The 11,611-nt window shown below is 48.8% G+C and overlaps 1 protein-coding gene across 1 annotated transcript; it reads left to right on the top strand.

Annotated features, from left to right (window-relative positions):
• Positions 1 to 500: 500 nt before the first annotated feature.
• Positions 501 to 1,672, top strand: LOC133282548 (olfactory receptor 14J1-like). The gene has a single exon (XM_061478555.1). The coding sequence runs from the start codon at positions 501 to 503 to the stop codon at positions 1,446 to 1,448; it is 948 nt and encodes a 315-aa protein (XP_061334539.1). The 3' UTR covers positions 1,449 to 1,672.
• The last annotated feature ends 9,939 nt before the right edge of the window (positions 1,673 to 11,611 follow it).

Raw genomic sequence — 11,611 nt, 5'->3', positions numbered from 1 at the left:
GCCCTGGGGAGGGTGCGTTCAGGCAGCTCTCTTGGGGTCTGGAACTGGAGGTGGCTGCTGCCTGTGCTCTGCTGCACACAGCTCTTTGCTTCTCCCCATGAGAGCTCTGTGATCTGCCCTTTGAAACCGTTCTCCCCTGGTCTCAGCACAGGACAGATGTTTGTGGGAGTTCTTAAGATCAATTTGTGTGTGAAGGCACCTTACAGGCAGTGCAAGTTTGAGCACAGGGCAAGTGGGAGAGGACTGATGGACACTGCAGCTCTCTTGGTTCTGCAAAGAACTGAGCCTTTTGCCTGATGCAATGCTCTTCTGATTGTACCTAGGAGGAAGCCTCAGCAGTGTAATGACATGACTGCCGATGACGCTGAACCTCTCCTCTCCTACTAAAATGTGCTCAGTCGTGAATGTGTAAACTGAACTTCTGTATCTGACATCCCTCCTGTCCTAACCTGTCACTGCCTTTTTCTCCTCTGACGATGCCCCATGCCCAGAGGCAGCAGATGTCCAACGGCAGCTCCATCACCCAGTTCCTCCTCCTGCCATTCGCACACACGCGGGAGCTGCAGCTCTGCCACTTCTGGCTCTTCCTGGGCATCTCCCTGGCTGCGCTCCTGGGCAACGGCCTCATCATCACCAGCACAGCCTGCGACCAGCGCCTCCACACCCCCAGGTACTTCTTCCTCCTCAACCTCTCCCTGCTGGACCTGGGCTGCATCTCCACCACTGTCCCCAAATCCATGGCCAATTCCCTCTGGGACACCAGGGCCATCTCCTACACAGGTTGTGTTGCACAGCTCTTTTTCTTTCTTTTATTCATTTCAGCAGAGTATTTTCTCCTCACTGCCATGTCCTACGACCGCTACGTGGCCATCTACAAACCCCTGCACTATGAGACCCTCCTGGGCCGCAGAGCTTGTGTCCACATGGCAGCAGCTGCCTGGGGCAGTGGCTTTCTCAGTGCCCTTCTGCACACAGCCAATACATTTTCACTGCCCCTCTGCCGAGGCAATGCTGTGGAGCAGTTCTTCTGTGAAATCCCCCAGATCCTCAAGCTCTCCTGCTCACGCTCCTACCTCAGGGAAGTTGGGCTTCTTGTGGTTGCCTCCCTGATTGCTGTTGTCTGTTTTGTTTTCATTGTGGGGTCCTATGTGCAGATCTTCAGGGCCGTGCTGAGGATGCCCTCTGAGCAGGGACGCCACAAAGCCTTTTCCACGTGCCTCCCTCACCTGGCCGTGCTTTCCCTGCTTCTCAGCACTGGCACATTTGCCTGCCTGAAGCCCCCCTCCATCTCCTCCCCATCCCTGGATCTGGTGGTGTCAGTGCTGTACTCGGTGGTGCCTCCAGCAGTGAACCCCCTCATCTACAGCCTGAGGAACCAGGAGCTCAAGGATGCTGTGAGGAAGCTGGTGACCAGATGTGTTTCAGCAGATATACACTGCTTGCTTTAGCCTTGAAAGGGCTTCCAGTGTAGGTCATGACAGGCCATGTCTGTCTTTCCTGCTTTACATTTGTTTTCCTATTTCAATTTGTGATGATGTTGTCTTCATAGAAATGTCAGTTTTCATCTTCTCCTAATTAAGTTGCCACTCGTGTTGTGTGACCCACAGATTTTGTGTCACTCTGGTCTCTGACTGTATTTAAGGGAAATAAATGATCCTGCAGCAACTTCTTCTCTGTGATATGTCCTCACATGGCAGGAATGAAGGGGAATGAAAGCAGCTTTCTGGCTGCTCCAGCTCTGGGATGGCAGCTCTGTGCCTGCAGCAGGAAGAGCTCTTGGGAGCCCAAGGCCTGGGGCTGTTGTGCTGGAGTGGGGAGATGGGATGGCATGGGGGGGCTGCAGAGCTCTCAGGGAGTCCTGGGCAGGGGAGCTGGGGACACAGGGGTCCCTGCAGGGAACTGCCCTGCAATGGCACAGGCTGGGGCTGCCTGGCTGAGAACAGCCCATGGGAAAGGTCTGGGTGGGCAGGAGCTGGACAGGAGGCAGCGTGTGCCCTGGCAGCAAGGGAGGACAGCAGCATCACGGGCTGTATGAGCAGGAGCACGGCAGGAGAACAATGGAAGGGATGATCTGGAATCCTCCATCCAGGTTTCAGATCTCCAGTTCAGGAATGCTATTGGCAAGCAGGAGGGGGTTTAGCAACAGGCCCTCAGGACAGGCAGGGACTGGATCATGGTGCCTGTGGAGAGAGGCTGGGGGAGCTGGGCTTGTCCATCCTGGAGAAGGGAAGGCTGATGGGGACCTGAGATCTTAGGAAGGGAAGGCTGATGGGGACTGGCTGCCTGTAGCGGCAAGGAGGACATGGAGAATACAGAGCAAGGCTCCTCACCATGGTGCCTGGTGGGAGGACAAAAGGCAGTGGGGGACAGTGACAGAGGAGAGGTTCAGCCCGGACAGAAGGAAACCTTGTTCCCATTGGCTCAGGCAAGTGCTGCATCAGGTCACCCAGAGAGGCTGTACAGTTTCTGGCCTTGGAAATTTCCAACTCAGCCTGAATCAAGCCTTGAACCACTTGCTCTGACCCTGTTCCTGGTGGGTTCAACTTGAGACCTCCTGGGGTCCCTTCCAACCTCTGTTCACTTCTGATCCTACAATGACGGGCTTATGAAGAGTCACAAAGATGCTCTAAGGGCTTGAGCACATCTCCAACGGAAACAGGCTGAGAGATGTTGGTCTTCAGCCTGGAGAAGAGAAGGTTCCAGGGAGACATCTTAGCAATCTTCCCGTCTCTAAGCAGGGCCTACAAAGAATCTGGAGAGGGGCTTTTTATGAGACTGTGCAGTGAAGGACAAGGGGGAATGGCTTTAAGCTGAAAAAAGTGAGATTCAGCTTGGACATTCAGATGAAGTTGTTCCCTTTGAGAGTGGTGGGACACTGGCACAGGGTGCCCGGAGAAGCTGTGTCTGCCCCATCCCTGGCAGTGTTCAAGGCCAGGTTGGATGGGAGTCAGCTTTGCTCTGAAGCAGTGCTTTGTCCAACTCTGATGTCCACAAGGGATGACAGATGAAATCCAACTTCATTGTAAAGTTCACTACTTGCACTCATGACTCGAGTGAGTCTGGGCTGCACAAGAGAGGCTCAGCATGGCCTTAGAGTCATTTGGACTGTGTTATTTATTTACTGGCATAACACTGCTGAGGTGTTTTGTTTTGGTTTTTTTTTTAGGGGGGGGAGGAGGCTATAAAACATTCTTTGTATGACAGAAAATGAGAACAATATTGAAACAGGGATTTCTCAGCTCCTTGTAGCTTAGTGTAGAGCGAGGAGGGCTGCAGTGTCCATCAGTCCTTTCCCATTTGCCCTCTGCTTACAACACATGTGTATGATGCCTTCACACACAAATTGATCTTAAGAACCCCCACAAACACCTGTCCTGTGCTGAAAGCAGGGGAGAACGGTTTCAAAGGACAGTCCACAGAGCTGTCACGCTGAGAAGCAAAGAGCTGTGGGCAGCAGAGCACAGCCAGCAGTCACCTCCAGTGGCAGACCCCAAGAGAGCTGCCTGAACTCACCCTCCCCAGGGCTGGGCTGCACTTTCCCCCCACTTCCTGCCCATGTCTCTGCTGCCTGGAGCTGTCCCTGCCAGGAGCTGCTGCTCTGTGCCCAGCTCTGCTCCCTCTCCGTGCTCCCAGAGCCCATGCCATGGGCTGTGTGCTCAGCTCTGCCCTGCACACCCCTCCCGGCAGCACGGCTCTACCCAGGGGCATCTCTGCCTCTGCAGGAACCTCACCCCTGGCACTCAATGCATCCATCAATGGTGAATGGAGAAACATGGTCAGCCCCTGAGGAAAGCCTTGAGAGCTTCTTAACTCTTCAGTTAGTTACTGGTGGCAATGAGCAGTGTGTAGGGAGGTGAGAGAGGGTGGAGGGAAGTCAGCAAGGAGCAAGGTGATGGTTCAGGGCTTTAACAAATGCTTACAAGCAGGATGGAGCCCAGCAATGGGGAGCAGTTGGTGTCTGTAGGTGGAGGAGGAGTAGGTGTTCCTGGAGTGTGGCTGCAGGCCCTGGACAAACCAGAGGCTACCTGAGAACTTTCCCTCATGGGAATATGCCTCAGCGTGGCACATGGGGAATGCCCACCGCTGGGGGTGCCTGAACGCTGCTCATCATGGCCCATGAGCCCACCTTCCTGTCTCCCTCTCCTGCCCTACCCAAACTTGCCTGGAATTCAGCATCCATCACTGAGCCTGGGGAATGCAGGAACCTCCTGCAGTGAGGTGTCATTGCTGCAGGGGAGGTGCAAAGCTTCTGTGAGACACTTGTGAGTGCAGGCAGAGAGCGGGGTGTGTGCAGCAGAGAGGGTTCTCAATCCAGGCCATTGTCTTTTCCCACTGCTCTCCCATGGTGCTTAGTTCTCTATACTGATGACCTGACCCATTCTTCTATAAGTCCCCTTTAGATCAGCTTGCTGAGGGATATTCACTCCACCTGCTGAATTGACACTGTAGTAGCAGCCTACAACTAGGTGAAATGTGGCTTCAGAGATGATGGAGGTTTTCTTGCTAGCAGGAAGAGAAGGAAATGTCTGCAAAGTGCAGCTTGGAAGGTTCAGACTCAAAGTTAGGAAAGAGAAATGTCTCTCAAAAGGTGGACTTGTGGTGTAAGAGGTCACCCAGACCCAGTCTGGCTCAGCCCATGGCTTTGTGTTTCAAGGAACAGACAGCAATGGGTGCAGAGATGGGACTGAAGGTACAGAAATGCCAGGTGAGAGCTAGGTGGGAAAGCAAGATGGGGGTCAACAGCCTGAAGGGAAAGAGGTGCAGGCATGGGCCAGTGTAGGACAGCCTGCAGCAGAGATGACAGGGCTCTGGCATGGCTGAAAGGCCCAAAAGAACAAAAGGCCTCTGTGCCCTGGGCTATGGCAGTTGCCTCTTTCAACAAGGCCTATGAAGAGAACTTTCATTCTCAGGATTTCAGGCTCTGCTTCTCCAAGGGCTGTGGTCAGGGCTTGGCCTTTCTGCATCATCAAACAAACCAAGGGTTTTCTCACCATCAGACACCTGCACTTTGCCTTTGTCTCCCTGTAATCACAGCCTGCAGTTACTTGCTTTAACGAGTCCCTGGGGAGGCTTTGTCAGCAACAGCCCTCAGTGGGGCCCATGAATGCTGAAGGGACCTGGGGCTTTGTTTCTGACTTGGACTTCTTGAGAGGTTTCCTCAGTCTCCTCTCAGCACCTGAGGTTCACGGACTCAGCCCAAATACACCATGGGACTCATTAAACCCTGATGAGCCATGTCTCAGCATGTAGTTTTTGTCAAGTCTTCTAGATTGTCTTCCAGGGAACTGGGGAAGTTTCTGGGTGCAGGAAGATTACAAAGGGCATCTGATTGAAGTTATTTGAAAGGGTTATTTGAAAGGAAAATCTATGAAAGATGAGAGGAATGAAGGACGCGGTGTAACAGGCAGGACAGTGGCAGTGCAGTTGCAGGGGAAGATCGGCATTCCTTTGGGATCCCCCTTGTGAAAGGTCATTGGATTGGCAGAGGTCTCTTGGGAGGGAGGACAAGGCCATGTTGCAGTTACCTTTGATAAAGGTACCAAGGACAACCCAGGGGAGCCCAGGCTGTACAAGCTGCCTTTGGTGAGGCGTGTGCCAGCATCAGAGTCCTCTTGGGTGACACCTCTGGGCACCTAAAAGCCGTCCGAAGGGTAACTGCTGCCTGGCCAAGCTGAGAGCCTGCAGTTGTGCGTGAGGAGGCAAAGAGTGGATGTGGTTTCCCTCAGCTTCAGCACAGCTCTTGGCACGGTCTCCCTCAAGGCTGCTGTACCCAAGGGGTACACCACAGACATAACAATCCTCCTGTCCTTCTACTTATCAATTAGTTTAACTGCAGCCCATCCTGGACACCTGCCTTTCCCAGATACCCCTTATCCCTGTGTCCTGTTCTTCTAGCCTGTTTTTCTTAACTCATTTTGTACTAAGGTCATAAGGGCCTAAAACTACGTCAGCTGTAATGGTTTATCTTACATGAGAAAGAATTCTCAGTCTGTTCTCTAGCTGCGCTCTGTTTTTTTTCTGTGTATCCTGCACCTCAGTAATTTTCCATTGCTACTGTTACAAAGCCATCAAACAACATTACTTAAAACTGATTCTAAAGGTATATATATTTCATTTTGTAATGTTTTGCCCCCCCCTTGTCTCAAATTCCCCCTTTTTCTGTCCTTTTGCAAATTCTTTTGCAACATTTTTTATATTACCATTACCGTCTAAAGTCTTTTTGAAATAATTTCCCGTTTCTACCTGGTGCTTAATTTCGTTCCTTTGCCAATCTTCATAATTTATCATAGACCATTTACAAGACCAGAGGGAACGTTGTATCATACCACAAGTAATCAATATTAAAACAAATAACATCAATATTCCTGCAACAGGTTGCCTCAACCAGGAGAGGTTCAGGTAACCATGAAGTTAATTTTTTCCATATTTCTTCAAAACCCCAGGAGATGTCATCCATGGCCATTTCATGAAATATCTTAGTTTGTTTCCAAATTTCCCCCAGATCTGTTTCGATTCTGCCACTTTAGTCTGTATAGGAGCAACAACTTTCATTGATTATGGAAGAAACCCCTCCTTGTCCTGCCAATAACATGTCTAGAGCTATTCAGTTTTGTAATACCACTTTAGACAGGCTGGTTATCTCTTGTTGTTCTGCCTGAATTATATCAATGGTTTTACTTTCCATTTCCTCTATGGTTGCTGAGATATTTACAATTGCCTTCTCTGATTCACTTACTCCCAAAGATGGAATTAGCCCTCTTACAAAACTATGAAATGCAGTGTGCCATTCAACAATAGGGTTAAACCCTCTCTTAATCCGTTTAGCAAAACTTCTAATCCAGGTCCCAGAAGGATACCTGTTGATAATAGTAAAATTGGGTATTACAGCACCTAAGGTGCATGCCCCCTTAATTGGAACTCCAATTAATGGGAGATCCAGGCTTTCTCCTGATTTAGGCAACTGTGCACACACCCAACAGTCAGTACGATGAAAAACATTAGTAATATTCTGCACTAACTTCAGGTGTAAGTTCTTGTCCCAAGCTCGTGCGCCAGTTATCATATGAGTCCAAATTATGACCAACGCAATTTCATACGTAAGGGTCCTGAAGGTTCGATCCGCCATGTCTTCTGTAGCTCTGGTGCATTCTTAATTCTTGAATAATGTATCCAAGCAGGTTGTTCCTTCATCTTCACTGCTGTAAAGGTGGTCAGTAATATCGTAGAGGAGTCGTAGAAGAGTCATAGTGTTATAGAGGAGGCATAGAGGAGTCAGATGGCTAATAGACGGCTCATAGAGCAATCTTAGGAGTCATAGTAGAGTCATAATGGGGGTCATAGAGGGGTCATAGAGGCATCATAGTGGCATCATAGAGGTGTCATAGAGGAGTCACAGAGGAGTCGCAGGGGAGTCATGGAGGAGTCCTAGAGAAGTCATAGAGGAGTCCTGGATGAGTCATAGAGGAGTCACAGAGCAGTTGTAGAGGAGTCATAGAGGGGTCATAGAGGACTTATAGATGGGTCATTGAGTGGTCATAGAGGAGTCACAGAGGGGTCATGGAGAAGTCATAGAGGAGTCATGGAGGAGTCATAGAGGAGTCATGGAGGATTCATGGAGGAGTCATAGAGGAGTCATAGTATCATAGAGTCATAGGGTTGTCATGGAGGAGACGGAGGAGTCATAGAGGAGTCATAGAGAAGTCATAGAATCATAGAATCATAGAATCGTTAGGGTTGGAAAGGACCTTAAGATAATCTAGTTCCAGAGGAGTCATAGAGGCATCCAAGAGGAATCATAGACAAGTCATTCACGAATCATAGAGGAGTCATAGAATCATGGATGTATTATAGAGATGTCCTAGAGGAGTCCTAGACGAGTCTTAGAGGAGTCCTAGTGGAGTCATAGGGGAGTCTTAGATGGGTCATAGAGGAGTCAAAGAGTAGTCACAGAGGAGTCACAGAGGAGTCATAGAGTCATAAAGGAATCATAGTGGAGTCATAGAGGCCTCATAGAGGCATCAGAGCGGTGTCATAGAGGTGTCTTTGAGGCGACATAGAGGCGTGATAGATTAGTCATAGATGCGTCACAGAGGGGTCATAGAGAGGTCAATGAGGGGTCATAGAGGAGTCAGAGATGAGTCAGGAGTCAGAGAGGAGTCCTAGAAGAGTCCTAGATGAGTCATATAGGAGTCATAGAGGAGTCTTAGAGCAGTCAAGAGGAGTCATAGAGGAGTCATAGTGAAGTCACAGTGGAGGCATAGAGGAGTAATAGAGGAGTCAAAGAGGACTCATGGTGGAATCATAAAGGTGTTGTTGAAGTGTCAGAGAGGAGTCATGGAGAAATCACAGCGGCGTCACAGAGGAGTCACAGAGGAGTCATAGAAGAGTCATAGAGGATTCACAGAGGTGTCATAGAGGAGTCATAGAGAAGTCATAGAGGAGTCAAAGAGGGGTCAATGAGGGGTCAGAGGTGAGTCATAGAATAGTCTTAGAGGAGTCATAGAGGAGTCACAGTAGAGTCCCAGTGGAGTCCCAGTGGAGTCATAGAAGCATCATAGAGGCATCATAGGGGTGTCATAGATCCATTCAAGAGGAGTCATAGAGCAGTCATAGAGGAGTCAAAGAAGAGTCACAGAGTAGTCATAGAGAAGTCATAGAGGAGTTGTAGAATGTTCATAGATGAGTAATAGTGGAGTCATAGAAGAGTCACAGAGGAGACATACAGGACTCATACAGGAGTCATAGAGGTGTCATAGTGTCATAGACTCAGAGGAGTCTTAGAGGAGTCATAGTGTCATAGAGACATACAGGAGTCTTAGAGTAGACATAGAGCAGTCATAGAGAAATCAATAAGGTGTCAGAGCAGTCAATAAAGAGGCATAGAGGAGTCATAGAGGTTTTATAGAGGAGTCATAAAGGAGTCATAGAATAGTTAGGGTTGGAAAGGACCTTAAGATCATCCAGTTCCAAACCCCCTCCCATGGGCAGGGACACCATATGCTACATCATATCACCCAAGGCCTTGTCCAACCTGGCCTTGAACACTGCCAGGGATGGAGCATTCTCAACCTCCCTGGGCAACCCATTCCAGTGCCTCACCACCCTAACAGGAAACAATTTCCTCCTTAGATCCAATTCAAACTTCCCCTGTTTAAATTTTAACCCGTTACCCCTTGTCCTGTCACTACAGTCCCTAACGAAGAGTCCCTCCACAGCATCCCTATAGGCCCCCTTCAGATACTGGAAGGCTGCTCTGAGGTCTCCATGCAGCTTCTCTTCTCCAGGCTGAACAGCCCCAACTTCCTCAGCCTGTCTTCATACAGGAGGTGCTCCAGTCCCTGATCATCCTCGTGGCCTCCTCTGGACTTGTTCCAACAGTTCCATGTCCTTTTTATGTTGAGGACACCAGAACTGCAAACAATGCTCCAGGTGAGGTCTCACAAGAGCAGAGTAGAGGGGCAGGATCACCTCCTTTGACCTGCTGGTAATGCTCCTTTTGATGCAGCCCAGGATACGGTTGCTTTCTGGGATGCAAACTCACACTGCTGGCCCATGTTCATTTTCTCATCAAGTAATAATAATGGGGCTCTATAAGGTATAATGGGGCTCTATGAGGCAATAATGGGGCTCTATGGGGCTATAATGGACTCTATGAGGCTGTAATGGGGTCTATGAGGCTATAATGGGGCTGTATTCGGTATAATGGGGCTCTATGAGGCTATAATGAGGTTTTTTGGGGCAGTAATGGAACTCTGAGGCTATAATGGGGTCTATGAGGTAATAATGGGGTTCTCTGAGGCTAGAATGGAATTATAATGGGGCTCTATGAGGCAATAATGGGGTTCTATGGGGCTATAATGGGGCTATAACGGGGCACTATAAGGGAATAATGGGGTTCTATCAGGCAATAATGGGGCTCTATGAGGCTATAATGGGGATCTATGAGGCTATAATGAGGTCTATGAGGTAATTATGGGGTTCTATGGGGCTATAATGGGCTGTATGATGCAATAATAAGGTTCTATCGGGCTATAATGAGGTCTGTGAGGCTATAATGGGGATTTATGGGGCTATAATAAGGCACTATGACACAATAATGGGGCTCTATGACACTATAATGGGGCACTATGAGGCAATAATGCTGCTCTATGACGCTATAATGAGGCTTTATGAGGCAATAATGGGGCTCTATGAGGCAATAATGGGGCTCTATGGGGTTATAATGGGGCTCTATGGAGCAATAATAGGGCTTTAGGAGGCAATAATGAGGCTCTATGAGGCTGTAATAGGGTCTATGAGGCAATAATGTGGCTCTATGGGGCTCTAATGGGGCTCTATGAGGCAATAATGGGGCTCTATGGGGCTATGATGGGACGCTATGGGGCTATAATAGGGCTCTATTGGGCTATAATGGGGTCTATGAGGCAATAATGGGGCTCTGTGAGGTAATAATGAAGCTCTATGACACAATAATGGGGGTGTATGGGGGTTGTATGGGGCTCTGTGAGGTAATAATGGGGCTCTCTGAAGCAATAATGGGGCTCTAAGTGGCAGTAATAGGGTTCTACGAGACAATAATGGGGCTATAATGGGGTTCTATGGGGCTTTAATGGGGTTCTATGAGGCAATAGCAAGGTTCTGTGGGGCTATAATGGGCTGTATGATGCAATAATGGGGTTCTATGAAGCTATAACGGGGCTCTATGAGGCAATAATAGGGCTCTATGGGGCTATAATGAGGTCTATGAGGCAATAATGGGGCTCTACGAGGCTATAATTAGGCTGTATAGAGCCCCATTAATGCCTCATAGAGCCCCATTATTGCATCACAGAGCCCCATTATTTCCTCGTAGAGCCCCATTATAGCCTCAGAGAGCCCCATTATTGCATCATAGAGCCCATTATTACCTCGTAGACCCCCATTACTGCATTATAGAGCCCCATTATTGCCTCATAGAGCCACATTATTACCTCATAGAAACCCATTATTGCGTCATAGAGCCTCATTATTGCCTCATAGAACCCCATTATTGCCTCATAGAAACCCATTATTACCTCCTAGAGCCCCATTATTACATAATAGAGCCCCATTATTGCCTCAGAGAGCCCCATTATTACCTCATAGAGCCCCATTATTGCATCAGAGACCCCCATTATTGCATTATAGAGCCCCATTATTGCCTCATAGAGCCCCATTATTGAGTCATAGCGCCCCATTATAACCGCATAGAGCCCCATTATTACCTCATAGAGCCCCATTATTGCATCATAGAGCCCCATCATTACCACATAGAGCCCCTTTATTGCCTCATACACCCCATTATTGCCTCATAGAGCCTCATTATTACCTCATAGATCCCCATTATTGCATCCTAGAGCCCGATTATTACCTCACAGTGCCCGATTATTGCCTCATGGAGCCTCGTTATTGCCTCATAGAGCCTCATTATTGACTCATACAGCCCCATTATTGTGGTAGAGCCCCATTATTGCATCATAGAGACCCATTATTTCCTCATAGAGCGCCATTATTGCGTCATAGAGTCACTTTATAACCACATAGAGCCCCATTATTGCCTCATAGACCCCATTATAGACTCACAGAGCCCCAT

This window comes from Pezoporus flaviventris, unplaced genomic scaffold (genome assembly GCF_033815535.1).
Source record: "Pezoporus flaviventris isolate CSIRO_AGI_PZ_B2104156 unplaced genomic scaffold, CSIRO_AGI_Pfla_v1 ptg000127l, whole genome shotgun sequence".
NCBI classification, from domain to species: Eukaryota; Metazoa; Chordata; class Aves; order Psittaciformes; family Psittacidae; genus Pezoporus; species Pezoporus flaviventris.
This window is presented reverse-complemented; position numbering and strand designations above follow the sequence as displayed.

What these genes read in the sequence shown, in the direction of transcription:
- LOC133282548 (XM_061478555.1), top strand. Translation starts at nt 501, where the DNA reads ATGTCCAACGGCAGCTCCATCACCCAGTTCCTCCTCCTGCCATTCGCA.